Source organism: Molossus molossus, unplaced genomic scaffold (genome assembly GCF_014108415.1).
Source record: "Molossus molossus isolate mMolMol1 unplaced genomic scaffold, mMolMol1.p scaffold_m16_p_17, whole genome shotgun sequence".
NCBI classification, from domain to species: domain Eukaryota; kingdom Metazoa; phylum Chordata; class Mammalia; order Chiroptera; family Molossidae; genus Molossus; species Molossus molossus.
In genome coordinates, this window is record NW_023425352.1 from 21734941 (window position 1) to 21762774 (window position 27834).

The 27834-nt window shown below is 50.3% G+C and overlaps 1 protein-coding gene across 2 annotated transcripts in view; it reads right to left on the minus strand.

Moving 5' to 3' along the window:
- Nucleotides 1-10483: 10483 nt before the first annotated feature.
- SUFU (SUFU negative regulator of hedgehog signaling) overlaps nucleotides 10484-27834 on the minus strand; it is a 111453-nt gene continuing 94102 nt past the window's right edge. The window contains exons 9-12 of one of the 2 annotated variants that reach the window (XM_036265259.1): nucleotides 27193-27327; nucleotides 25335-25473; nucleotides 15685-15753; nucleotides 10484-13194 (exon numbers count right to left, since the gene is read on the minus strand). In XM_036265259.1, coding sequence (XP_036121152.1) covers nucleotides 13105-13194; nucleotides 15685-15753; nucleotides 25335-25473; nucleotides 27193-27327 — 433 coding nt within the window. In that variant the 3' untranslated portion in view covers nucleotides 10484-13104. The remainder of the gene's footprint in view (nucleotides 13195-15684; nucleotides 15754-25334; nucleotides 25474-27192; nucleotides 27328-27834) is intronic. The other variant, XM_036265260.1, reaches the window with a different exon arrangement.

The window sequence follows — 27834 nt, forward strand, 5'->3', positions numbered from 1 at the left end:
TAGGGCTCGGGCTCTCCTTCCCCCAGGAAGGGGGCGCGGTGGGGGGATTCGCCGCTGGGGCTCGGGAAGGGGCGCGTCCCTGTTGCCCGCCAGTTGGCCTCCGCCTCCGCTGGGAGGGAAGGACGCCCTGGCTGATACCGCGCGGTAGCGATGAGGGCGGGCGAGGGAGGGGCCCCGGCTCGCGGGACCGGCTGGAGGGGTGCCCAGGGGTCCCGGATCTTCCCACGATGGCCCGGCCTTGGAGTCTGCCGGCGGTGGAGGGGGATACAATGGGCTCCCCCGCCGCAGAGTGCGGCCGGCAGGGTGGGGACGCAGGCGGACAGGGGGCTGCGGTGAGCCGAAGTCCTGAGCTAGGGCGGAGAGAGGCGGAGGGTGGTGATCCTACATCACGGCCGGTCCCGCTACTCGGGAAGGGGCGGGGAAACGGAGAGGGGGAGGAGAGGAGAAAGCGGCAGCGCAACCGCGGCGCCTTTAAGCAGCACCCGCGGGTTCGGCCCACCCAGCACTGGAGAAATAACTGGACAGGGGAGGGGGAGCGGAGGCGGAGCGTTTTTCCGGAAGTGCTGTTATAGCCGCTGAGTTGCCCGGCTCCTCCCCTTTTCCCTGTCTGGAGTTGGAGGTTGTTTCGGAGGTTGCTCCTGCTATTGGGTCCCAAGATGAGGCCCCGCCTCTTCAAGGCGGGGCAAACCAGAGATCCTCACGTGACTTGCACTAACTTGGGTATGTTAAACATTGGGATGGGAGGAGCGTTGCGCGCTTCTTAAAAGGGCGATGATGACCACCTCTTTCTGGCCCTTTTCACCCCTACCTCTTTTTACCTGAGAGGGAAAGGAGGGTTGTTAGCTCAGCTGTCTGATGGAATTGAGCAGGGAATTGCAAAGATTCACTGTAGGGCAAAACAGTCTTCCTATGTCCTCATTACTTTCCCCCCCATTTCTGATGCTTAAAACTATGGAGCAAGTTAGGAATTACATCTCTAACATTAATGAAGAAACGGAGGCTTTAAGAAGAGATCAATCAGTCAACAAATATTTAACAAATATTTAAGAAAAGTCTTTATGGTCCAGGCATTTTTCTAGGCCCTGGGGATTCCTCAGAGAACATATACAAAGCGTTTTTGAATATATAGGATAATTTCTGTATTAGGGCTCATACAGGGCTCTCCAAAAAAGTGACATTTGAACTGAAACCTGCATATTTAGGAGGAATCAGGCAAATGACAACCTGGGAAAAGAGTGCTTTCGTCAGAGGAAAAACAAATGCAAAAGCAACAGATGAGGCATGTTCTAGGGCAGAATGAAGGCTGTGTTGTGAGAGAGAAGACAAGTAGAGGCTAGAATACACAGGACCTTCCTTGTAGGTCATAGACTTGAAGCTGGTTGTTAGAAGCTGTCAGATTTGGGATGTATTTTGGAAATAGAGCCAATAGAACTAGGTAAGGGTTAGATATGGGGTGAGAGGAATCAACACATAGTAGTAATGGAGTAGGAATGGGATCAAGATGTGCTTATCACTGTATAATAGTATATCCTTCTGAACTTCATTTAAAAATGTTTTTTCTTTATTGATTTTAGAGAGAGAGAAAGGGCCCTGGCCGGTTTGGCTCCGCGGTTAGAGCGTTGGCCTACAGTCCAGAGAGACCCGGGTTCGGTTCTCGCTAAGGGTACATACCTCAGTTGCAGTTTGTCAGTTGCAGTTTGTCCCCGGCCCTGGTTGGGTCGTGCGGGTGGTGACCATTTGATGTGTCCTTTTCATGTCGATGGATGTTTCTCTCTCTCTCTCTCTCCCTCCCACTCTTATCTGAACAAAAAATGGAAAAATGTCCTCAGGTGAGGATAAAAAAAAAACAAAGAAGAATATAGAGGGAGAGAGAGAAACATTGATGAGAGAGAACATCAACTGGCTGCCTCCTGTATGCCCCCCACTGGGGATTAGGCCCACAACCTGGGCATGTGCCCCAACGAGGAATCGAACTGGCAACCTCTTGGTGTGCGGGTTGACACTCAACCACTGAGCCACACAGGCCGGGCTCCTTCTGAACTTTAAAAACATTTTATATATATATAAAAAACATGTGGCCCTGGCCGGTTTGGTTCAGCGGTTAGAGCGTCGGCCTGCGGTCCTGAGAGACCCGGTTCGGTTCCCGCTAAGGGCGCGTACCTCGGTTGCAGTTTGTCCCCGGCCCTGGTTGGTTGTGCGGGTGGCAGCCACTCGATGTGTTCCTTTCACATTGATGTTTCTCTCTCTCTCTCTGTTCCTCTCTCTTCCTCCCACTCTACCTGAATAAAAAATGGAAAAATGTCCTCGGGTGAGGATAAAAAAAAAAAAAAACATGTGATGTGTGTATTCCCCCAAAAAATATTTAAAATAAAATAATTCCTAGGATTTGTGCCTCAACAAGAGGCTGAATGATGGTGCCATTTACTGAGGAGAGAATTAAAGAGGGTTAGGTAGGTTTGAGTGGGGAGATTTTTAGTAGTTCTGTCTAAGTTGGCTCAGATATCCCAGTGGAAATGCTGAGGAAGCAATGGTACATACAGACTCAGAGGGAAGGTTTTTGCTGGAGATTATGGATTTCGGAGTCATCAGCAATTACATTCTAAATGATATAACAAATTCAAATCCAGTTCTGTATGACCCATGGGGTGCTGTTCCTTCCATAAAACCAGAGGGCCTCTCTACTCCAGAACCTCTATCTCCTTATTCCTGATGTGAGGGCCAATGTGGGCCTTTCGAGGACAGAGCCTATATCTTTATTTTTTGTATCCCCTCACATGCTGAAAAAATGAAAAATTAATGAATACATGCATGACTGAATGAACAAACAAGGAGAAAATGGTTTTCAAGCCCTAGTCCTTAATTCCATACTCTATAGATAGTGTAAAGAAATAACAAGATCTAGCCCTGGCCAGGTGGCTCAGTTGGTTGGAGTGTCATACTGATGTGACAAGGTTGCAGGCTCAGTTCCCAGGTCCCTACACGGCATATGCAGGAATGCACCAATGGGTACAATGGGTAGGTGGAACAACAAATGTTTCTCTCTCTCCCTCCCTCACTTTCTCTCTAAAATCAATAAAAAACAAACAAACAAACAAACAAAAAACAGAAAACCCCCCAAGGTCTAGCTTGGAGCAAAGGGTCCTTTTGTGGCCTCCTCACCAATGACCCCCAGGATAAGACATCTAAAGAATTCCTCTCGCCCTGGCTGGTATGGCTCAGTTGGTTGGGCGTTGGGCGTTGGCCCATGCACCAAAAGGTTGTTGGTTCGATTTCCTGTCAGGGTATATGACCGGGTTGTGGGCTTGATCCCTGGTGGGGGCATGTGGGAGACAGCCCATCGATGTTTCACACTCACATTGATCTCTCTCTCTCTCTCTCTCTTTCTCTCTGTCAAACAATTATTTAATAATAAAATAAAAAATAGGGATTCCTTTCTTGTCTCATCTTTCTAGAATGCTCCCCTTGCTTGTAAATCATCATACTCTTCTAGTTTTATCTTTCTTACATAGACTTCTTTAATTTCCGTCTCATAAATGCTTGCTGTCTTTAGAATCCTGCCCTCCATTTTCTTCTCTTACTAATCTATACCTGCTTCCTGGGGCATCTCATTTACTCCTAAGGCTTTATTACTGTCTATATACTGATGACTCCCTAGGCAGTATCCTCAGTCCAGTTTCAATGTATTAGAAACTAAGCTCTTTATCCTTTTCACATTCCAGCCTGTTCCCCTTCCACTGTGATCCCCATCTCAGTCAGTGGACATGTCAGCTTCTTAGTTACCAAACTAAAAATCAGGGAGGGAGGCAACCTTAATATCTCCCTCAACTCTCTTATCTATTCAATCAATCTTCAGGTCCCATAGAGCCTACTCTTAAATATGTTTCTATTGATTTTTTTAGAGAGAGAGATGAAGGGAGAGAGAGATAGAAACATGGATGTGAGCCCAGCTGGTGTGGCTCACTGGTTGAGCACAGACCCATGCACCAAGAGGTCACTGGTTTGATTCCCGAATCAGGGCATATGCCCAGGTTGTGGGCCTGATCCTTCGGTGAGGGGCATGCAGGAGGCAGCCAATCGATGTTCTCTCTCATTGATCATTGATGTCTTGATCTCTCTCTTCCTCTCTCTCTAAAATAAGAAGTTATTAAAAAAAGAAAGAAAGAAAGAAAGAAACATGGATGTGAGAGAGAAGCATGTATTGGCTGCCTCCTGCACGCCCCCTACCGGGGATCAAGCCCCAAAATAAGAAGTTATTAAAAAAAAAAGAAAGAAACATGGATGTGAGAGAGAAACATGTATTGGCTGCCTCCTGCACGCCCCCTACCGGGGATCAAGCCCCAAAATAAGAAGTTATTAAAAAAAAAAGAAAGAAACATGGATGTGAGAGAGAAACATGTATTGGCTGCCTCCTGCACGCCCCCTACCGGGGATCAAGCCCCAAGCCTGGGCATGTGCCCTAACCAGGAATTGAAACGGAACTTCTGAGTCCATGGGAGAGTGCTCAATCCACTGAGCCACACCGGATGGACTAGAGCCTACTCTTAAATCTCTCTCTGATAGTTTACTTGTATACTGGTTACTCACTTAACTTTTTCACTTGGAGGTACAACAAACATCCCAAACTCAACATGTCCAAAACTATACTAATTTCCGCTTCCCCTAAAACTGTTCCCACTGTAGTCTTCTGCTTCTCAGCAAACATCCCATAGCTAACTCAGCAAATCTTGACTTCTTGCTTTTTCCTTGTTATTATTATTATTTTTAAATTTGCCTTTATTCTCTTGACTACTTCTTAACATCTCTATTACTTTATTATAATCTGTAGCCTGGATTATTTCAGTGGGTCCTAGTTTCTCTGCTTTTGCCCTTACTTACTGGAGTCAGTTCTCAAGAGAGAAGACAAAGTAATTATTTTATAATATAAATCAGATTGTTCTGACTGGCATGGCTCAGTGGATAGAGCCTCAGCCCATGCATCAAAGGGTCATGGGTTCCATTCCCAGTCAAGGGCAAGTACCTGGGTTACAAGTTCTATCCTCGGCCTGGTTGGGGCATGTGTGGGAGGCAATCAATCAATGTGTCTCTCTCACATCAATGCCCCCCCTTCCACTCTTTCTAAAAAATCAATGTAAAAATATCCTCAGGTGAGGATTAACAACAACAAAATAATTAAAGAGCTATGAATAAAAACATGGGTCTTTAAAACAAGTAAAATATAAATCAGATTATGTCAATTCTCTGCTCAAAATTTTCCAATCTTCTCTGAGAATAAAAATCAGTTTTAGCCCTGGCCGGTTTGGCTCAGCGGTTGGAGCGTCGGCCTGTGGTCCTGAGAGACCCGGGTTTGGTTCCCGCTAAGGGCATGTACCTCGGTTGCAGTTTGTCCCCGGCTCTGGTCCGTCAGTCGTGCGGGTGGCAGCCACTCGATGTGTTTTTTTCACATCGATGTTTCTCTCTCTCTCTCTGTTCCTCTCTCTCCCTCCCACTCTACCTGAACAAAAAATGGAAAAAATGTCCTCTGTGAAGATAAAAAAAAAAAATCAGTTTTATAATTATCTACAAGATTCTACACAATCTGGCCTCTGCATAAGTAATCGCCTATCATTTCTCCTCTCTCATTCTGTTCCAGCCACACTGGCTTCGCTGTTGTTCCTCAAATACACCTGGTGCGTTTTGCTTTTTCCCTACCCTACAAGGTTTTTGTAGTTACTCTTCACTTTGCCTGGATCATCCTTCCCCCAGATATCTCTACTGCACACTTTTTTCTATCATTGAGATTCTTTGTTCAAATGTCACCTATGCAGAAAGGCCTTCCCTAACCTCTGTAAAGGGAGAGATTTTCTTTTTTTTTTTTTTTTATCCTCACCCGAGGACATTTTTCCATTTTTTGTTCAGGTAGAGTGGGAGGGAGAGAGAGGAACAGAGAGAGAGAGAGAAACATCGATGTGAAAGGAACACATCGAGTGGCTGCCACCCGCACAACCGACCAGGGCCGGGGACAAACTGCAACCGAGGTACATGCCTTTAGCGGGAACCGAACCCGGGTCTCTCAGGACCGCAGGCCAACGCTCTAACCGCTGAGCCAAACCGGCCAGGGCAGGGAGAGATTTTCTTTATGCTATATCCCCAGTGCCTAGAATGGAACCTAGCACATAGCAAGTACTCAATCATTATTGACTCAATGAATACATCTTATTTTCTCCATCCCTACCACTTCTACCCTAATCCAGGATTGACTGGTCACTTTGCCTCCAATCTCACTCTCTTTCAAAATGTTCTCCAATCCTGGCCGGTTTTGCTCAGCGGTTAGAGCATTGGCCTGTGGACTGGAGAGTCCCAGGTTCAGTTCCCGCTAAGGGCACGTATGTACCTTAGTTGCAGTTTGTCCCCGGCCCCGGTTGGGGTCATGTGGGTGGCACTCGATGTGTCTCTCTCACATCAATGTTTCTCTCTCTCTCTCTTCCTCCCTCTCTCCCTCCCACTCTTTCTGAAGATAAATGCAAAAATGTCCTTAGGTGAGGTTAAAAAAAGAAAACAAACAAAAAAAGTTCTTCATTCAGCAGACAGGGATGGTTTTAAAATGAAAGCTTGATGCCTTAAACCGTATACTGTAGGCAATTTGGACTCTACAGTTCCCAAGAAGAGTGTTGGGGTTTTGCTCTTGTTGTTCTGCCTGCAAGGAGACCTTTTGAAAATGAAGCACCTCTTCTTTTGCTCAGTTCATCCTTAAACGTCCTTCAGGTTTTTTTTTTTTTTTTCTTTATTGATTTTTAGAGAGAGAGGAAGGGAGAAGGAAAGAGAGATAGAAACATCGATGAGAGAGAACATTGATTGGCCTCCTCCTGCATGCCTCCCACTGGGTTCGGCCCACAAAGTGGGCATGTGCCCTTACCGAGAATCGAACTGGTGACCTCTTGGTCACCATGGGTTGACACTCAACCACTGAGCCACACTGGCCAAGCCATCCTTCAGGTTTTGACTTAATGTCATTTCTTTTGGAAAGCCTTTTAAAAATCTCCCTAGATTGTGTTGGGCATCTTTTCTGTGTGTATACCCTAGCATAACCTTTAATAAAGGGTTAATACAAATTGAGCAATTACTATGTGCCAGGCATCTTGTGCACATTCTCTCATATAATCCTTGCATTGATTTTTTTTTCTTTTAGATTGAGTGGGAGGGAAGGAGGAAAAGAGAGAGAGAAACATCGATATGAGAAAGACACATCGATTGGATGCCTCCTGCACGACCCCGACCAGGGCCAGAGATCAAACCCAAAACCGAGATATGTGCCCTTGACTGGGAATCGAACCCATGACACTTTGGTCTGCGGGCTGTTGCTCTAATCATTGAGCCAAACCAGACAGGGCTCACATAATCCTTGCAAAAACTCTGTGAAATAAGTATCGCAGATGAAGAAATTGAGGCACAAGTTAGTTAGCTTGTCTTAGTCACACTGACAATTGGTGAGGCTGGGATAGGACAAAAAGCAGCTTCGTCCTTCCTCTTTTATAGCTCTTCCTTGTAATTGTTCCTTGTCTGTTTTCCCTCACGGCATTATGAGCTCCTTAAGGCTAGGCCTGTGTCCAGCCTCCCAGCATATAGCAGAGTGCCTGCTTCAGGTTTGTTGAAAGAACAAGTGAGTGAACATATTTTCTAGTTCTTACCCTTCCCACAGTGGTATTGTAGAAGCTCAACAATACACAGATGGCCTTCCCCTGTGTTATAAAGGCTGCGACCCAGAAGGCCCATTCTCTTTCCTTTCAGGACTCTCAGTACTGAAATTGGGTATGAGCTGGCAGTGGGTGAAATTGGAAAAACAAAGTAACAGGGGTACTTCCCTCGGTTCTCTGGCCTCAATAAGGCTACTACTGTCATCACAACCCTCTCAAAGTCTCCCTTGCCCCTCAAGTTACTCAGAGAGCTATGTCACAAGAACTATGGACACCCACCAGCGTCATCATGCTCCTTCCTCCATCTTGCCCTTAGCTCTCTCCCACAGGATTCCTGGCACTGAGAGGTGGAACTGGGTCATTCCCACCATACCTCCATAGAAGGGTCCTGGAGATGGTTGCTCCTCCCAGACCATATCCTGACCTATCACTGCAGTCATGGGACACACCTCCTGCCCAACAAATCACTCCCCTCACCCCACCCTGGCCTCCCCACCTGCTCCCCCTCTGAAGCCTGCAGCTGCCTCTGCGTGTCAGGCTGGGTTGAGTCACTTCCAGCATGCATTCGCCTTCTGGTCAGGCCAGTTTGACAAATCTCTCAGGCTCCCCAGGCCCTGGCCCTGGAGCTTGTGGGCACCCCCCCCAAACCAGGGATCCATATCACCCTACCCCACCCCCAGGAGCCCTTCTCTTTCCAGAAACAACCCCAGCCTAGTCCTGTCTCTCCTGGAATCACCTAAGCACAGGATCTTGCTATTCTGTACTCTTTGGAGCAAGAACCTCACTCTGACCCTGGGTCCTTCTAGGCTAGTTAGACAAGGAGGGTTAGATAAGCACCCCCACCACCAGTCTCCAAGGAGAAAGGGGAAATGGTATGGCCTGGGCCATCTGGGATTATTAGCCTGGCTCCAGACCCTCCCAGTTCCCTTGCTCTGACTGCCAGAGGGACTGAGGGCCCTAGATGGGAACTGCTCCACTGTGAACTGGGGGCCAGCCACAGTTCAGTGGGAGGTCACAGGCCGAAGGAGGAGAGCTGACTTCCAGCTGGGTAAGGACCCCAGATATGGCTAGTTTTCACAGCAGACAGGGAAGAAGCTAATAGTCTCTTCATAGGAGCTGACACCCTTCCTCCTCCCCTCTTGTGATGCCCCCAGCATTTCTGCCACTTGCCCCAGGAGAACCCCCTGGGTACTACAGCTCCATCCCATCCCCAGGACCAAGAGAAAAGGCCCTGCTACTACCCAAGCCTAGCAGGAAGGGGAAAAAATGTGTGAGGACCCAGAGTAGTCCTGCAGGTTCCAGAAACCCTGTCTCAGTGCAGACCCTTCCTGCCTGTCTCTAAGTTCCCAGGCTGTTGCTGTCTCCCTCATGGGCATTGAACTCCGTGTTTCCACACCATGTCCTGAAGAGACATGAGCTGGACATCCAGGGAAGGAAGAGCCACCCACCTCTTCACCCAGATCAGGTCCAGAGAAGTTGATAGTAAGGATGGGCTGGCCTCAGTGTCACCCAGTGGGTGTGCTGGCTCTGAGGCTGCTCCTCCATCCTGCCCCAGGCTCTGGATTATGAGGATAAATGCAGAAGCCCAGTGAGGGGAGTGGCTGACTCTTGGCCCCAGCTGGAAGTGGGAGCAAGGACGCCAAACTGAAGGTGAAGGAGACCCATCTTCCCAAGGGGAAAGAGTTTTTTGGTGAGAGGAAGATAGAAGAGGAATGAAGGGTCTTTACCCACCCATTTATCTCCCCAGACTGTGTTCTATGCTCTTACCCCTTTGACCTTATAGGAATTCAAAGCCATTAAAAGAGAGACTGTCCCCGCAGAGTCATTTCTGCATGACTGAAGAGTCACCAGCTGCATGATCCTGTTCCTTGCCCCCCCCCCCCCCCCCCGGCCCCAGTAACAGTTTTCAGGAACTTTCCCTACCCCGGCTTCTTATTTTTATTTTTAAAATTTGAGAGTATGTTTATGAAAGCTGGTGACAGTGAAACAAAGAAGGGCTCAGGACAGAAGAAGCGATAGGAGAGCCTAGGCGGTTGCTTTGGCTCACTGAGAAGTCAGGGAAAAGGGGGCCTTGGAAACAGGTTCAGGGGGCTAGCCCTGGACAAACTGCCACTGCCCGTTGCTTCCCTGATTTCAAATCCCGTGGGGTCACTTAGAGTTTAGGAAATGCGTGCCTGAGAGGAAAGAAGAGGGAACAGGAAAGGTGCGGGTGTGTTCCTAGCTTTTTCTAAATGGTCGAGTCCAACCCACCCCGCCTGGGCCCCGGGCTTCCCACTCCCCCACTCCGGACAGCCAGAAAGTAACACAAGACCCAGCACTTCTGCAAATACATTTAATGCACTTAGATTATACAGAGGAAGAGGGGGCAAGAAGGAAATGACGTCAAAGTGAGTCACCCAAAATTCTTACAAAAGTTCCTGGCTGGCTGCAGCCCCTAGGAACTGAGTCGCCATTGACATTAGAAACCAATAAAAAATTTTACAAAATCTGCTCGTTGCAGCATTCAGGTACTTGTACAAAAGAAGGGCTCTCTCTATAGAGCTCCTGATTTGTAACAGGGACCCAGGTAGTACCTCACCTGGCATGAAGGACCTGGAAGCCAGAGAGGAAAGAACCAGATACAAAAAATACTCAGAAATCCCTTGATTTCTTTACTGGTCTGCCCCATAGGGGCACCAACTTTCAGGTTTTTTCCCTGCTCTCAACTCAATCTCAAAACCCAGTCCCAAGACCCTGTGTTTGTTTTTAAAAACACTCTAGCCCTTTTAGACTCTCCCCAAGGCTTCCCAGTCCCTGCCCTGGAGCCTGGCCTAGGGGAAGAGAAGGGCAGGAAAAAGTACCAGCTCCCCAGCCAGACCTGAGACCTTACATGAGCCTCCCCATTCCCTCCGAATGGCAGCTGGGTCTGTGGTCCTCTTGCCACCTACTGGATGCGAGGAGCCACAGGAGTCTGCCTCATGTAGCATGGGAGCCCCTTCCTAGCACCAGGGACCTGGAGGGTCGGGTAGGACCAGGCAAACTTCAAGGAAGCCTGTGGAAGAGGCATATGAGGGAGGGAAGCTTACCTCCCCACTCGCTATGAGATCAGGGCTCCCAAAGGGGTGCAGGGAGGGAAAGAAGGGATTTATTTAGCAAGCACCCACCATGGTTCAGGTGCTGTGCTAAGCACAGTACATGGTCAGCCTTGCTTATTCCCCAGTGAGGTCCCCTCTCACCAGCCAGCTCAGTGGAGAGCTCCTTCCACAAAAACCTCTGGGAAGGCATCACTGCACGAGAAAGTTTTGGTGAGACAGCGGGTGCCCTGCCACTTCCCCAGAGCCAATGCGCCATAGGGAAAGGAAACGAAGGCCTTGCCCCAGCATGACCCTGGAGGTTCCTGACATGGTGGGGCAGGAAGGGGCTATAGGCTTCACAGGCTCATCATCTCAGAGCTCACCTACTTCCCTCCTGCCTCCCATATTGATGACAAAGCTTAAAAAATACCTTCCTCCCCACTGCCAAGCCAGGCAGGTGGAGGCAGGGTCCCAGAAAGAGAACTTGGTGGAGAGGCAGGGTGGCAAGGAACAGAAGAAAGGTGATGGCACCTCTCTGACCATGAAATGTCAGAAGACAAGAGCTTCAAAGGCAGGGAGGGATGCTGTGGTGGGCAAAGGCCAGAAAATGTCCTTTTCAAGTTCTCAGAGAAGGCACAGCTGCTGCCAACATCAGGTCCAGAGGGTTCCATCTTGGCTAATGGGAGCCTAGAGTCCATCTCTCCCAGTATTCCAGGCTGATCTGCCTTGAAGCTCCGAGTTTGATGGAGTTAACCAACTAGACCTGAGGGTGTGTGCAGAGAAAGGGCCAGGCCCCTTCGAAGTCCAGCTGCTGCTCCCTGGAGAGCCCAGTCACTGCCTTCATGGCCCCTGGAGGCAGCTTTGCCTGGATCTCTCATCAGAGGGGTCCTGTACCCATGGGTCTCCTGTGGCACTTCTGGTGGTGGTGATGCCTGTGTGTATGGTGCTGTAGGTAGGAGCAGAGCATGGTCTCTAGTAGACAAAATGGCTTGGCTTTGCACAGGCCTGAAGGGTGATCTTGAAATAGCAGTCCCTAGAGTCGGGGGTAAGAGGGCATGAAAGGGGCTTGTTGATTGCAGGGTAGAAGTGGGAGATAACCCAAGAGGAACCCCCAAACCATAGGCCAGAGATAGGCTGGCTTCTGGGAGGAAGACCATGAGAACTGCAGCACTGGAGCAAGGGACCAAAGACCACAAGAGGCCCACATGCAGGACAGGAATGGGAAATGAAAGATGAGAAATGAGTGGACGCAGGGAGGATAGGAGGGCAGGAGAGTGCAGTGTTTGCAAAATCAAAGTGAAAGACATGTTTGAGGCTTAATTTTTCCATTTTTAATAAGCCAGAGTTCTGTAGCCTAGAGGCTGGGAGGCCCAGGGGATGAGAAAATGGGACAGGAGTGGTCAAAGAGCTGGACACCCAGGCCCTGAGTGGCAGGTGGGAATGATCAGCGAGGTGCTGGGCCTCACCTTCTTCTAGGCAAGCCTGGTTGTGTGGAAAAGGCCTGGAAGATGAGGCTGAGGCCACAGTCTCTGAGACCCTGATGGTCCTTGAACTTTGTGGGGCCCAGTCCACTTGGGAACCAGCAGCATCCCTTCTTGGCCCCAGCTAAATTGGGCTCAAGGCTTCATGGGGGAGTGTCTCGCTCTCCCCTGCCCCAGGCTCCACCCGGCCCATCTGGGAAGGAAAGCCTCTTTCTGAAGCTGGCTCCTCTGGGCCCTGGGTTGGCGGGCGAACACGGAGCACCGGCACCTCCTCTGGCGGCAGTTCAGGGGGAGACGGCCCCAGGCCCTTGTCTGAGAGAATGCAAAAGTTCATCTGGGAATAAAGTTCTGTTTAAAAAACATTATATACACAGCTTCTGGACATCTTTGAAGAGCAATAAAATACCATCAGTTTCTACAAAATAAAATAGAGGAAGAAAATAAAACACAATCAGAGGAATTGTTCTGTGGCAAGAAGAGCTTGACTACCAAAGGCTTCCCAGAATTGAGCTGGGCAGTGAACCCACAGGGCCACTCCACCTCCTTCCTGCTGGCTGTAAGGCAGGGGTAGGTGAGAGGGAGGCCTGAGACCCAGGGGCACAGCAAAGGTCTAGAGTCACTTCTCAAACCAGAACTTGTGGCGGCAGCAGGAAAGGAAGGTTTGCATTTGCCCACTCAGTGTCCAGTGGGATCAGGGCCTAGTCATGTGGGCTTGGCACTGCAGGTGAGGTGGAGGTCAGCTGCCCATGCCCAGCATCCCATGGGGCTGTAGGTGCGTGACTGCTCAGTCATCCTCACGTTTGTCCTTTTATTGGTGGGACTCTCTTACACAGCTGTTACAACGGAAGTCACTGGGGAGCAGCTGGGCTCTCTTCTGGCCCCTGCAGGGCCCAGCCCAGGCTAGTGCAGTGGACTGTCGAACACCACATCAGGTAGGATGGAGACTTTCAGCTTCTTTTCGGGCCAGCTGTACTCTTTGGGAAGTTTGAACTGTGGAGGGAGCAAGCACAGAGGCTGAGTGCACATGTTAGCAGACCCACTGCCTTCTTCCCAGACTGCCTAGAGTGGCCAGGACCCTCACCAGGCCCATCCCTGGGTGCTGGGGCAAGATGGGCCACTGGTTGCCTGGCTTCAATCTCAAATACTAGACCCAGGTAGGTGGCTGAAGTCAAGCTGCTGGAGTTCAGTGACCCCTTCTTCAACTACCCTGGCCGGGACAATAATTAACCCCAGGTTGGAGGAGGGATGTTTTCTAACTCCTCCTTGACCGTGCTGACCTCCCTCCAGCTCACTTCCTTGGTTCTGCCTCTGGCCACAAGCATGTAAGGAATCTGTTCCCTGAGGCCCTGGGACTGGAGAATGGGGGGCAGGGGGAGGATGTTGATGCTACAGAGAAATGGCTTGAGGTCTAAAACTGCAGATTATCCCTGCCATGGCTTCTCTTTTGAAGGCTGGTGCAGAAGTTATCCTGGAACCTGCCTTCTGCAGCCTTTGCCAAAGGGTCCAAGGGAAGGAGGTCTTGCTCGGCTTCAGAGGGAGCACAGGAGCAGAATGAGTATGGCAAGAGGGGAGTTCTTGGGTCTGGTTATCCTGAGGAGGAGCAAACCCTCCACCCTGCTCCCCTGTTCATTCTCATCTGCTTTCCAGGGTTATCAGCTTGAGAGTGGTCCCAGTGGTGGCTAAGGAGAGTCCACTGTCTTCCTGCCCCACCTTGGGAATCACTGACTTGCTTAGTTTTATTTCTAGAGCTTCTGGTGGGGGTAGGGGGGAAGAGACTGACATATCTTATTCCCTTTATATTCTAGGAGCCTGAATGTGGTCTGGCACACAGCTGCTGCTCAAGAGATGTGCACTGACTTAGAAATAAGGCCTGCCTTTCATGACTCCCACTGTCCTGGGGCTAGGTGAGAAGTCAGGCCGGGCTGGACAGGAGGGAAGAACAGGGCCTCAGTCTGCCTAGAGCTGAAGCTGGAAGTGAAAAGGCCTGATACTTCCTGGCTGGCTCCCTGTCCCTCCCTCTGATGGGGGACTGTCCAAGCCAGGACTAAAGTGGAGAGTGGTGCAGGGTATGGGGACAGCCTCTGGACAGGAAAGAAAAAAAAAGTCATTTTTAGTGACCTACTTTCCTAAGCTTCCCTTGGCTCCTGTCCCTCCTGCCTGGACTGTCCCCCTCTCACCCCCTCAATATCTAAGCTCAAAGCAGCAGCCTGGCGCAGAGCCATCCCAGTGCTACATGGCCTCTCCGGAAGCGCTTCTGGGCAGCTGGCTCTGGTCTGACTGAATGGGAGCTGGGCCTCAGGGACCAGTGGCTTGTGGGGGTTGATTGGCTGGCACAGACTGGGTGCTTGGTGACTTCTGAATGTATAAATGAGTTAATTTATCAAGCTGTATCCCAGAGGATAGAGAAGACAGTATCCTATTAGGGGTGACCTCAGGCTCTGAGAAGTTTCTGTCCACCTGGAGACCCGGACAGGACAGTCCTGCCCTGTGCACTCTCCTCTACCCTGTGGATGTTGGAGGCCACTGTGCACTGTCTGATGTGGCTCTAGGAGTCCTGGCAGCTGGGAGCTCCTGGCTCAAAGCGAGTTCCTGCCTGGCCTCTCTTTGCCTTGAAAGCTTGGCCTGGGAGGTGAAGGAGCTCTCCCCCAAAACACACTTCCCAGCAGAAAAGGCAAGGGAAGGGCCTGTTTCTTCCACAGGCAGGGGAGGGCCCAGAATAACTCTCTAGAGGCTGGAGGCCAGCTTGCTAATGTTCTACTAACCTATCGGGCATCAAGGCCAGGAAGGCTCAGATCCCACTGGGGTGCTGCTTAGTAGGAGGCCAGGGGAGGGGAAGGGACTTTCCAGGATGAGGTAAGTCCCTGCAAATGAGGACGCCGGGAACGAGGAAGAAAAACAAAGGGGATTATGGGCTCCAATCCTGTACCCTAGAGGAGTAGCCAAGGAAAGCACAGTCCCCACCTGGCCTGCCAGCTCCTCAGGCTCTGGGCTAGGGTTGGAAGAGGCAGACCAAGAGGGGAGCGCTTATGGCTGAAGAAGGCAGTTAGGAGAGTGGCTGCTGGGTGGCCTGAGGCGAGAGCAGAAGTCCCTTGCTGCCCACCAGAATTCCCCAGTGGAATGTTCTCTGGCAGCAGGCATGAGCTCTCTGTTCAGAACCTGCCAGGAAACAGCAGGGGCCGGGGAGCTGACTCTTCAATGAGGTTCTCAGGAGCCGGCAATTCGGTTTGCTGGATATCCTTAAGAGAGCTGGGGGTGGTGGCAAGGCAGAGAGAAATAAAGCTGTTTAACATCTCCAGGGTCTCCTTTCCAGCCTATCCTGACACCTGAGAGAGAAAGAGGAGGGAGGAAGAGAAGGAGGAAGGAAGGGAGCGAGGGAGAAAGGGGGCACTGTGAGGGGCGGGGCGCGACAACTATGGACCTGCACGCACACACGCTCTTGGAGACCTAAACCCTTTGTCAGAGAGAATCAAATAGGCTTACTTCCTCTGGAGAAGTCAAATCTTCTAAGTCCTCCAACATTTTCTCTACAAACTCTTCAGTCAACAGAATCTGGGAAGAAAGCACAAGACAGGCTTTTATTTTTTAAATATATGGCGTTTTTGCCAAATGTTAAGATATGGGACCTTCTCCTGGCCATGGAGCAGATACGAGCCGATGGTGATCCGTTCTAGGCACAGAGGGAAGTGCGGGAGGCCTGGCCTGACCGTCACTTGCCCCTCACCTGCAGTATCAGAGGAACCAGGGTAGAGAAGGAAGGGCCTCAGAGCACAAAGGGGAAGCAAGGTGGGGACATCTGGAGTGTGGTAGTGCTGGTCCCAGAAGGGATATGGAAATGGGTGGGAAAATGCTGCTTTTTGGCAGTTCGGGCCTCTTGCATGTTTCAGAGCAGTAGAGGGGAAACAAAAGCCAAGGGGCAGAGAAGAGTTATTGCCAACATCCTTCTTGCCCAATCAGGTCACACGTCACCTTTGCCCTCAGTTGGTAGGACAAAAAGAATCTGTTTGGATTTGGAATACAAGCCCTGTCTGGAATCTGGAAATGCCCTGGAAGGTACATCCAAGAATGTGCTAGGGAATTCAGAGATTGCGCACCAATCTCTCATTTTACAAATGGGAAAGGGACTCTCGACTCCAATTCCTATCTCCAGTATCCACATTCCCTCAGGCCGGAAGGTCCCAAATTCCTGTCCTGCCAGCCCCATTCAGCCACTGAGTTCTTCAAAACTTCCTTTGGGAACCCTCTTTTCCAGCTCGCCTCCCAGCTGTCCCACTTTGCTGCTCCAGTCTGATGCCTTGTCACTTTATGCATCAATGTCTAGGACAGCCTGGCCCCACTATTCAGCTGGCACAACTACCACCCTCAGCCCCTAAAGAAGTTTCACAGCCTATAGGAATGCCCAAGGGCACTCAGGCCTTCCTACACCGGATGGGCCATTTTCCTGCTCAGGCGGACTCTGCAGAGCTAGGCCACGCTCACTTAGGCCTGTACACCAGGCCCAGGCTGAGGATGTTTTTCCTCTTCCCGAACTGTCCCCTTTCTCCACCCTTCTGCTCCCTATGTTGGCCCATGGGGCATTCTGGCCTCTGCACGCCAGGCTGTGGCTCTACCTGCCACTGCTTTGCCTCCTCCAGCAAACTTTGAACATCTTGGGTGGGGCACAGAGGAAGAAAAACAATGGGTGAAGACCACAGTGAAAGGCTCCTCTAAGGGAAAACCCCCTATGAGAAGAATGGGGATCAAGAACTCAAGAAAATACCCATCAGTTTTCCCCTGGGAGTTGTACACTCTGATAAGAACAGTTTCAACATTTAGAATATAGTCAGTTTGTGAGATGAACGGAAATGACAGAGAGAAGCAGCAGGGTCACTAGGGTCCACACAGGATGGAGGGACTGTGAGGAAGTTGATGAGGTGGCGGTAGGAGCAAGGAATGAGAGAAAACTATCCCAAGTGAACACATCAACCAGGCATCCTGCTAAATGCTCATCATCTTATCTCCTCAGTCTCCTTATAGACGAGGAACCTGAGGCACAGAGAGGTCATGCAATTTGCCCAACACAACACAGCTTGTGAGTAGCTGAGACAAGACCATATCCCAGTCATGTCTGGACTCTGAAGTTAGTGCCTGAAGTAAGTACTGCTTCATTTCAAATCCTGAACTCTTAACCTCATGACGCTTATGCATTTGTTCATTCTCATTTGCAGAGCAATCTCCATGATTCCATCATAGCATTCCCTGGGTGCTTCTGCTAGGCCCAGCCCTGGGTGGAGCCCCAGGGACACAGGAATGAAGACAGTCCATTCCACACCTGGACATGCCCTCACCCTTGGCTGACAGGGAGCCAAAGGATGTCTCCTTCCCAGGCTGCAAGCCCAGTCAGGAACAAAACAGCTCCAACCACTGGCCCACATCTCCTCACTAAAGTTTCTGTTTGAGGAGCTCAGGCCTCGAGAAAAGACAGAGATAAGGGTCCGACAGGCAAAGCTGGTCTAGGGAACTGGCCTGAGGTACCCCTCCCTCCCTGTTCTTCCTCCAAGTTCCCCACAGTGGCTGACTTCCTCTCACAGACTACAGTGACCAGTTCCCAATCACACAGTGATCCTCCCACAAGGCTTCTGCTCCTTGCTCCTCGCTCCTCCTCCTCTTATCCCATGGGTCCACCCCTCCCCCCACAAGTCCAGAGTTTCTCTACCAGTTATCACCAGTCTGCTTGAGTAGTACAAAAGTCACATTCATATTTTTGGCATTTCCGGGACTTGTTGCCATCTCTTCAAATGCTAGCACAAACACAAGCATACCTAAAACCCAATTCTATTACAATGGCTCCAGTCTGGGACAGGCTGGGCTGATTTCTAACCCGCAAATAACTTGGGAGGGAGAGACATTTCTGCCAGAGGTAAATAGGTCTGGGACTGTAACTAGTTCTGGCGGTGGGATGAGGTGGGGGAGGGCTCACAGGGACTATGGCCACCCAGTGCGACACCAAATAGCTGTTTTTCAACAATGGTAAAGATAACCCCACCAACAATGAGTTCAGTCCTAAATCAGTTCCTCTGACAAAGGTTTGGAATTGGTGGCGGAGAGAGGATGGGTTATAGTGGCTTTTAGTAGAACTACCAAGGGTGTAGGGTACCATCTGTGTGTGGAATCTTCTGTATTCTGCTGGGGAAGGGGATGGCAACACCGAAAAAGGGGACCAATCCTAATTGCTGGTCAATTTTCACTTTTGGTGATTTGCTGGTTCCTGCTGGAAAGTTCACATTATTATTATTTAAATCCTCACCTAAGGATATTTTTCCATTTATCTTCAGATAGAGTCAGGGGGAGGAAGAAACATCGATGCGAGAGAGATACATCGATTGGTTCCCTCTTACATGACCCTGACCAGGGCCAGGGACCGAATCGCAACTGAGGTACGTGCCCTTGACTGAATTGAACCTGCTACTCTTTGGTCCACAGGCTGACACTCTAACCGCTGAGCTAAACCGGCCAGGGTGAAACTTCAAATTATTTTAAAGAAACTAAACAGGGTAAAATTATACATGAGATCTGCATGATATTAAGGGTGACATTCCCTGCAAAGAAACACGACAGACTGTCATAGCTCCAGGCACCTAATTTAATTTCCTTTGGGAGTTAAACCTTAGAGGCTTGAATTCAACAAAGACCCTGTTCTTTGTATATTTCAGACCTGGAGCTGAGAATGTTAACAGATCTTATCAACAGGACACTGGAGATAGACAGCTATGATGGAGCACTCTCACGAGTAACAGACTCCCTGTTGTGATACAACTGTGGGAAAAGCCTGTGCAATTCTGGGGCTTGGGTTCTTCAAGCTCACTGGGTCCCTATGGAGCTGCCTGGCTCTGCCACAAATAATAACAGGAATGGTTATGACAATAACAGTAGTAATGACAACACCACCAATAGCAGGAGCAATGCCTCCTCTGTGTGCCAGGCACTAGGCTTAGTGCTTGACCACCCTGAATTTTTAGGGTGGTCCTGCAAGGGAGGAAACTATCATCTCCATTTTGTAGACAAGCAGGTCAAGAAGAGATAAGTCTCCTGGACTTTACTTATTTTTTTAATATGCTTTTTTATTGATTAAAAATTTTTTTCTTTATTAATTTTAGAGAGAGAAGAAGGGAGAGAGATAGAAACATTGATGAGAGAGAACATCAATTGGCTGCCTCCGTATGCCCCCCACTGGGGATCAAGCCCACAACCTGGGCACATGCCCTGACAGGGAATGGAAGCGGGATCTCTCAGGCCATGGGACAATGCTCAATTTACTGAGCCACACCAGCTAGACGATTTTTAAAAAATTATCCAAACAAATAAACAAAAAAAGAATAGTGATGTAACCTTATGGTAGTAGAGGATGCTCTTTTCCCATCTGGGGAAGGTATTCTGATTCTAGAAGCCTCGTATACCCAAAGCTGACTCCTCTCTCTCCTCTGATTGGGGAGATGAAGATGACTTTTGTTTGGACCAATGGCCTAGAAAACCAACAGTCCCAACCCCAATCAGCCATATATCTCCTGGCCAGTTGCTTAGTTCAAAAGGGCTGGAATCCTGAGAATCATAGACATAGGGCTGTTCAAAAACCAGGTTGGTCAACTGGAAAGGCAGGCAAACCATGCCCAAAGATGGTTTCCAAGTGGGCACAAAAGGGAAAATTTTCAAGCCAGTTGGAGAATATATACATCAGGTAAAAGTTACTCTGGCCCAGAAAACAGCAGTAGAGAGTAATAATAATAATGATGAAAATTATAATAGCATTCACCAAGTGCTGAGCATAAAATGCTTACATTTGTGCACAAACAGTCCTAGAAGGTAAAAGACTCTCTAGTGAGAGGGGAAAGCCCCCCAACCAAATTCCCCTGGGAAATTTTTGAAAATATGAAGACTAAGTCCCATCCAGACCCCATGAATCAGAATATCCTGGGCAAGACCAAGGCATATACATTTATGAAACACCCTGGCCGGTTTGGCTCAGTGGTTAGAGTGTCGGTCTGTGGACCAGAGAGTCACGGGTTTAGTTCCCACTAAGGGCATGTATCTCAGTTGCAGTTTGTCCCCGGCCCTGTTGGGGTCATGTGGGTGGCAACCACTTGATGTCTCTCTCACACAGCTGTTTCTCTCTCTCTCTCTTCCTTCCTTTCTTCCTCCTGCTCTATCTGAAGATAAATGCAAAAATGTCCTCGGGTGAGGATAAAAAATGAATAAGTAAAAATAAAAATAAAAGGCACCCCACAAGATCATGGTAGGGGGAGTGCTAGGAATACTCAGGCTCACAGGGGAAAGGCTTAACCAATGGGAGTGAGTTGGTAGCTGTAGCTCCCTGCCCCCATTGCACCCCACCTTTGGTCAGGGAGGGGGGTTTGGAATCTAGGCCAGAAACTTAGTCCAAGGTGGTCACACAAGGTGCCTTAGGATAGCCTGGCTGGTTGGTGAAGAGGGACGACTGTCAACAACGACCCAATTCCCTAGGCCCCAGCAATTTCAAAAGGAACTAAAAAAGTGATCTTCTAGCCCTGGCCGGTTTGGCCCAGCGGTTAGAGCATCGGCCTGCGGTCCTGAGAGACCCGGGTTCGGTTCCCACTAAGGGCATGTACCTCGGATGCAGTTTGTCCCCGGCTCTGGTCAGTAGTGCGGGTGGCAGCCACTCGATGTGTTCCTTTCACGTCGATGTTTCTCTCTCTCTCTCTCTCTTCCTCACTCTACCTGAACAAAAAATGGAAAAATGTCCTCGAAAAATGTCCACGGGTGAGGATAAAAAAAAATAAAATAAAATAATAATAATAATAATAAAAGTGATCTTCTGTCAGTGCCCTCCTTGGGCAGGCCTGGCTATGCTGCAGGCAGAAACCCAGATGCTGCAGATCTGGTTCAAATGTCTGTGGTCAATGATATTTCTGAGTCTGCAAATAGTGCTGACAATGCCCACTCCTTCCCCTTGGTATGACAATCCACACTTTGTCCAGGGCCTTGTTTGCATTTCATGTTGACGCATTGTTCTTGCTTCCCAACAAGTTTGGCTTTCTTTTTCCCTCTCTTTCCTTCTCTGAGGGAAGGAAATGTGTTGTTTACAGGGTAGGGCCTGCCAAGGAGCTGCTCTGGCACCCACGATGGCAGTGGGGGAAGCAGGGATGAGGAGGCAGTCCAGTCTGTGTCCCCCTCACCCCAACAGGCCAGCACAAGCCAGAAAACAGCCTGGAGACTCTAGGCTCAGGGGCAGAGGTGTGTGTGGCAGGTAGGGCCGCGGTGGTGGTAGCACAGCGAGGCCTCACTCATTTCCTATTCTCGGTGGGTGGTGAGACGTTGGCTTTGGTGGTCAGGAGCAGGCTCAGACTCCTCCTGCTCTGGCTGTTGGCTGGTGAGGGCACAGCAGGCCATCACAGTCATCGCCTGAAAGGGAAGGTGGTGTATTTCCCCAAGCACAGTGCTGGGATTTAAACCCTAATGAGCGTACCCCTGGACAATGTCACCATGACAGCCCAAACAAAGGCTTCCAGGGAGAACAGGTTGTGGCCAGGTTCACCAGTGGAGGGAGAACAGTAGAGGCACTGAAGAGGAGCTGCCCAGGACCTGGGTCAGGGATTGCTAAGTGTCTTTCACACAACATCTAAGTGAGTGAATAGGGACAAGAGAGGGCAGGGGCTTGTCCTTAGGACAATGGTGAGTCAGAGGAGGAGAAGCCAGCAGTGAGTCCTGAAACCTGGCTTGGAGTGTGGAGTCCACTTTGAATAGCTGCTAGGTGTCTTCTCCCAAGCCTGGGGCCTCCCATCAGGGCTGGTAGGTGATGGCTGGGAATGGGAGCTCCACCTGAGTGAGCTGTCAGACACCACACAGCTGAGAAAGCATTGCTGGGCTTAAAAATAATATTCTCATATTTGGTGATGTGACCTCTATATAACCTCTGGGGCCTACTTCTCCCACTTCAGATCAATCCTGACTAGGGACGGATGAATGACTTAGCTCTGGGCTGGGCTCCCGCTCACAGCACTAACAGCATGGTGATGATAGACTCAAGGGAGAGGGCTTGTTTAAGCCACTGGGATAAGGAATGCTGAGGGAAGGTATGCAGGAAAGGATGCTGGCAAGCCTCCCTCAGTCTGAAGACCTGCATGCAAAGCTCCAGAGGTGACTGATAGGCTTTACCATCTCAGTGAGGATGAAAACAGCAGATGGTAGGGCAGAGGGAATAAAGGTGTCAACCTCTGGAAATAGAGAAACCTATGGAATTGGAGCAGGATTCCTGTCTCTCCAGTTCCTCCGGGAAACAGAGTGTGTCCACACTGTGCTCACCCTGGGGTTGCCGGTGGCCTTGACTTTCCTAGGGTGAAGAGAGACAGGGAGAAAAGACACATGGAGAACAGGTGCAGGCCCAGCAGTAGGAGAGTGTGGAGGCCTGTCTGGGGACACTCCACAAGCTCCAGAAAGGGCCCAGATTCCCTCATCTTTTGCCTTTTTTTCTTAGCCTCTCCTTTGTCACCCTCCTCCCATGTGGGGTGTCATTGCCATGCCGTTTCCCCAAGAGATAACAGGCCTGGGCTGGCAGCCAGAACAAGGTGCCAGGGCTGGGAATGAGGGCTTCCAAGACTGTTGAAGGCTGATGCAAGAAAGTCATCCCAGCCCCTCCCGATTCAGCTGGGACCAACAGGGTGGTTCAAGCAGCAGCCAAGAAAACAGAAGTCTGGGTCTCTTGCTCTCACTGGTGACAAGCCTAATCCCAGGCCTGTAGGAGGTCCTGCAGACTCCCAGGGAGACAGCTAGCCCCAGAAGGAGACCTAGAGGCCCACAAGTAATTACATGCCCAGGTTCCCACAAGCTAGTGAGCTGCCTGTGACCACAGTAGCAAGACCCTAAAGGGAAAGCAGGCTGGCAGTCAATTGCAGAAAATGCTGACTGCTTTGGGGGCGGGGAGGAGGACTGGTGTGGGTGTTGGTCGTACAGCTGAGGACTGGCTGGGGGCAGGGCAGAGGGTTTCTCAGGACTTGTTGGAAAGGGCCTGAGAAACCCCTTGGTAAGTGAGGGTGCATGCTTGGGGAGTGGGGCCCCAGCCAGCTTTCCTGGGAGCTCCCCTGTGACTTGGCCCCTGTGGTGGACCACACTAATGAGCCCATAACACAGGCCTTTGATTAAGCAGCTCTCAGCACAGCAACTTTATTGAAACATGCCGAAGCCAGCAGCTGGTTCCCACTGCTCCCGGTTCCCCAGGCAACAGTGCATGGGAGGGGACCATGTGCATGGGAGTCAGCAGCGCCCTACCGCTCAAGCTCACTGAGGGGCTGCTGGCGAAGCGAGGGGAAGTGGAGGTGGACTCAAATGCCAGCAGCCAGGGATAAGAAGCTTGGGAACTGGGGTTGGGTCCAGAACTTTGGGGGAACAGAGGAGCAACATGGCATCTGCTGAGTCCTGGGGGTGGGGGAGGCAAGGTCCCCAGGCTTCTGAGAACTGGAGATGCTGACCACCCCCTTCCTCAGGTCAAGATGTTCCAAGGGGGAGGTGGGACTGGAGAAAGAGGTTCAGAGTTGAGGATGTAAAATGTAACAGTGGGGAGGCGGGGATTGGGGGGGTGGGGCAAATTTCTTCTTGAGTTTTGGGAGACCCAAGTCCCTACTTTCCCAAGAACATGTGCTTGAACCTTCAACACACACAAATGTTATCTGAGGACACTGCTGCTGAGACCTGTCAGCACTTGGGCATCTACTGGGAATGATGTCCTGTGAACTCTTAAGGACTGGGGTCTCCGACACAGTCCCCACTTTCTTCCTCTTTACTAGCTCTGCCCAGGTAAGAGGCCTGGTCCCTACCTCTGTCCACAGAGGGAGCCTGCTGGGGGTGGGTTGGGGAGGCCCTTTCCACTTGTACTAAGCTAATTTCAAATGTTTCACTTCAAGCTTTTGCTACAGCAACTACCAACACCACATGGACAGAAATCTAATGTTACCAAGAGGGACTTTTAAAATGTATTTATAACTTTATGGTTCAAAGTAATTTTGTTATGAAACAATGTAATAACAACAGTGGAAAAAAGCAAGATAATTTATGGAACACAATATCCCTAAAGCACCAGCTTCCATTTCTACCTTGGCTGAATCTGGGGAGTGTGGTTGGTATCCTTTGTTTGCTGTTTGTTTTAATTAAGGGTTAGTATCTTCGGGGGAGGGGGAAGGAGTACTGGCCTAAAGGAGGAGAAAATCAGCTGCAAGACAACACATACATGCAGACAGAAAGCATGCCTGCATCAATAGTATATATGCTTCACAGACCCCCGCACCAGATTGTGTTAAACCCACACAACTCTCTTCCCCTCTACTGTAATCTCCTGCGCCACCCTCCCCACCCCTCAACAAGGCAGGTCACCTTTTGGATTAGGGTCAAATTCCCTTTCTTGATACTCCTGAGAGAGGTAAACAGAGTGTCCCTCCTCCCGCACCACAAACAATCAAACAAACAAACAAACAAAAAAGGATGTTGCTCCTCTAATACATCTAGGAGTGTGCTGGACCAGGCCCAAGCACCTATGAGGCCTGCAAGGAGGTCTATGGCTTTCAGGCCCCAGCACCCCACTTGGCAGTGGCTCTGAAGCTGTGCTCCAGCCAGAACAAAGTGTTCTGGACAAGCCAGCAGGTTTCTGTGCAAAGAAGCTGGGTCTCCATCAGGAGGAATGGGAGAGCCACTAGATAAGGGGCGGGGGAAGCTCTGCCTGCTGAGGCCTGCCCATCCCAGCCCCAGGTCCACATGCCCACTTTCTAGGAATTCTGGTGGGATTTCCATAGGCATTCCAGAATGGCCTCCATAAGCTCTCCCATTCTGTTTCACCCTTGGTTTCCCCAGGGTGCAGAACGTGACACATTCCTCAAACATGGATTTCCATGGCAAACAGAACTACCAATGGCCAGGGCCTAGAGAGTTATTGCTTGTGTCTCAAGTGATAGAGGAGAGGCCAGGAAGTGCTCCTGAAGCTGACAGGATGGGCAGCAGCAGCCACAGTCTACTTGGCTTCTCATAACCAGCCCTGAGGAAGGGAGCCACCAAGAGCTGCCAAGGGAGGAGAGGAAGGGGACGGTGGGGAAGAGCCTATGTAAAGGAGGTGGGAAGAAGAAAAAGAGCCTTCTCACTTGTAACCAGGGTCCATGAGCTGCGTAAGGGTGCTCCTCAGTGGCAAAGGCGCCTTCCACTCCCGTGGAGACGAATGTGATGGCCATGTCACCTGTGATACTTTTATATGTAAAGTGCCGTCCATGCAGGAGCCTGCCCCTGGGGGTGGGAACATGGAGACAGTGAGCAGCAGGCCTGGCCGAGGCTCAGGGACTCTGGGGACTATGCTCCCCGGGACAGGATGCCTGGCAAATACCCTCCTGATTGCCCAATGGTCCACTAACAGGGGACTATAACTAAACATGTTCACTTCAACACCTTCCAAGACAGGCCTCTCATGATTTCTCTCCTGGCATTTCTTCCAAAGTGCTCAAAACTAGCAGATACACTAGATCAGCACTGAAAGGGCCTGCAGGGGTCATCGAGTCCATCTCCTTCATGTCCTGGTGAGGTCAGAGAGGGCAGTTAGCAATGTGCCTAAGGTCATGTCCAGAGCTAAGGTGGGGGAAGGAATCGTAGCCCCTGTGTTTAGAGGATGGGGGTAAAGTAGTTCCTAATTTCCCACACTCCTGGATGCTGGTGGAGGTCCTTCACAGCACAAACCCTGTGCCCAGAATCTTCCACCTCTTATGCATCCTTCCACAAGATTTAAATGACTAGCCCCAAGGTGACAAGTATATCCTAAGAAAGAGAGAAAGAAAGAAAAGCTGAAGCTAAGTGGGGTCACTCTGAGAGAGCCACAAGAAGTTACTGTTAATCCCCAGTCTGGAAATACGTCTGGGGGAAGGGCAGGCAGGAGCAAGGAGTAGGGCAGAGATGCCAGTCAGCAAAGGAAGCAAAGCTGCTCTTTGCTTTCTCAGGCTCCCCAGATTAACCCTTTCCTAGTCTAAAAGCCCTTGAGCCTGGCTCAGGGAGGAAGCTGGGGAGAAAATGGCTGGGGTTCTGGCAGTGTTTGTGTGTGCGTGTGCGTGTGCATGTGTGTCCCTGCCAGCCACCATTCATCCTGACTAGCAGCTATCTTTGCCCTGCTAACCAGGGTGGCTGGCCAAGGCTGGTCACTATCCAAGCTCCTTCTCCAGGCTCTAGGGACAGTGTGGAGGGTCCAAACCAGTGCAGATCTGGTTCTAAAGCCCTCATCTTTGGCCAACACTCTATATAAACATTTATGTCACAGTGACTTGTTCTTCCCTATGACAGCAGCAGGAGCTTCTGGGGTCATTCTTCCCCTGCCCTTTCTTCCTTGTCACTGTTGTCTGAGTTTCGAGTTATTCTTATTGTCTCTCCTGCAATAAAATGAGGTTGGAACCCCTGAGAGCTGTGGCGGAAGCCAGCTGCAACAGATTCAGCCCAATGCAGCATCCCCAAGGAGAGAGCTGAATTCTGGACACAGGGCTGGGTTTTTGGCACTGTGGACAGTAGCAGAAGGGACACAGCTGGGCTTTCTGGTCCCTGAAGGAGTCTGCTGGGCTGGCCATTGAGTTTGAAGAACTGAGTGTTTTGCATGGGAAAAGCAGCAAGCAAGAGAAAGCAGAGCCCAATCCACCAGAGCCCCTGGCCTACTACTCCAGTGCTATGGGGACCCTGCCACCCCTAATTCTGGGTTTGGGGGAGAGCAGGGGCATCTGAGACGCCCTAGGTCACGGAACCTCTCCCTAAAGGAGCAGGGATGAGGAACACTTCTATGGACAAAAGAGAGTTCTTCAGTACACTGGGGCTACTCGCTGGCTGAGTCCACAGGCTCCCCCACTGGCTCCCATGGAGCTGCCTGACTAGTTCTCCTCCCTCCCTGGGCCCCAAACTCCAACTAGGTGTGGGGGAAACGGCGAGCATGGGCATGGTGGCCCCTTAAGGCCAAGTTGGGTGCTGTGGGACTCTCACCTTAGGCAGAGAGGAATGAGGGCTCCTGACTCTTGGTTGAATTTCAGATGTACGCTCTCGAGTTGCCTTGTGCGGATCAGCTCATGGGGAATAATGGCCGTGGAGCTGTCGCTTTCCAGGCTGTCTTTTCGGCTCCTGTGAAGCAAGCACAGGAACAGGTTCTGACCACAGGAAGAAGCAAGATGGCAATAACAGTGACGATGACAATGATAACAACAGCTACCATTCATAAGAACTCGCCAAGCAACATCACAACACCCCATGAGGTGGGCAGTATTATTCTACTCCTTTCACAGATAAGGAACCAAGGATCAGAGAGAGTAAGTAACCTGTCCCGGCTGCACAGCCAGGGAGTGTGAAGCTGGAATGTGGTCACAGGTAGATCTGCTTCTAAAGCCCGCATCTTTGGCCGACACACTACACAAATGTTTATATCAAAATGATTTGTTCTTGCCCTGGCCGGTTTGGCTCAGCGGTTAGAGCGTCGGCCTGCGGTCCTGAGAGACCTGGGTTCGGTTCCCGCTAAGGGCACGTACCTCGGTTGCAGTTTGTCCCCGGCCCTGGTCGGTTGTGCGGGTGGCAACCACTCGATGTGTCCCTTCACATCGATGTTTTTCTCTCTCTCTGTTCCTCTCTCTTCCT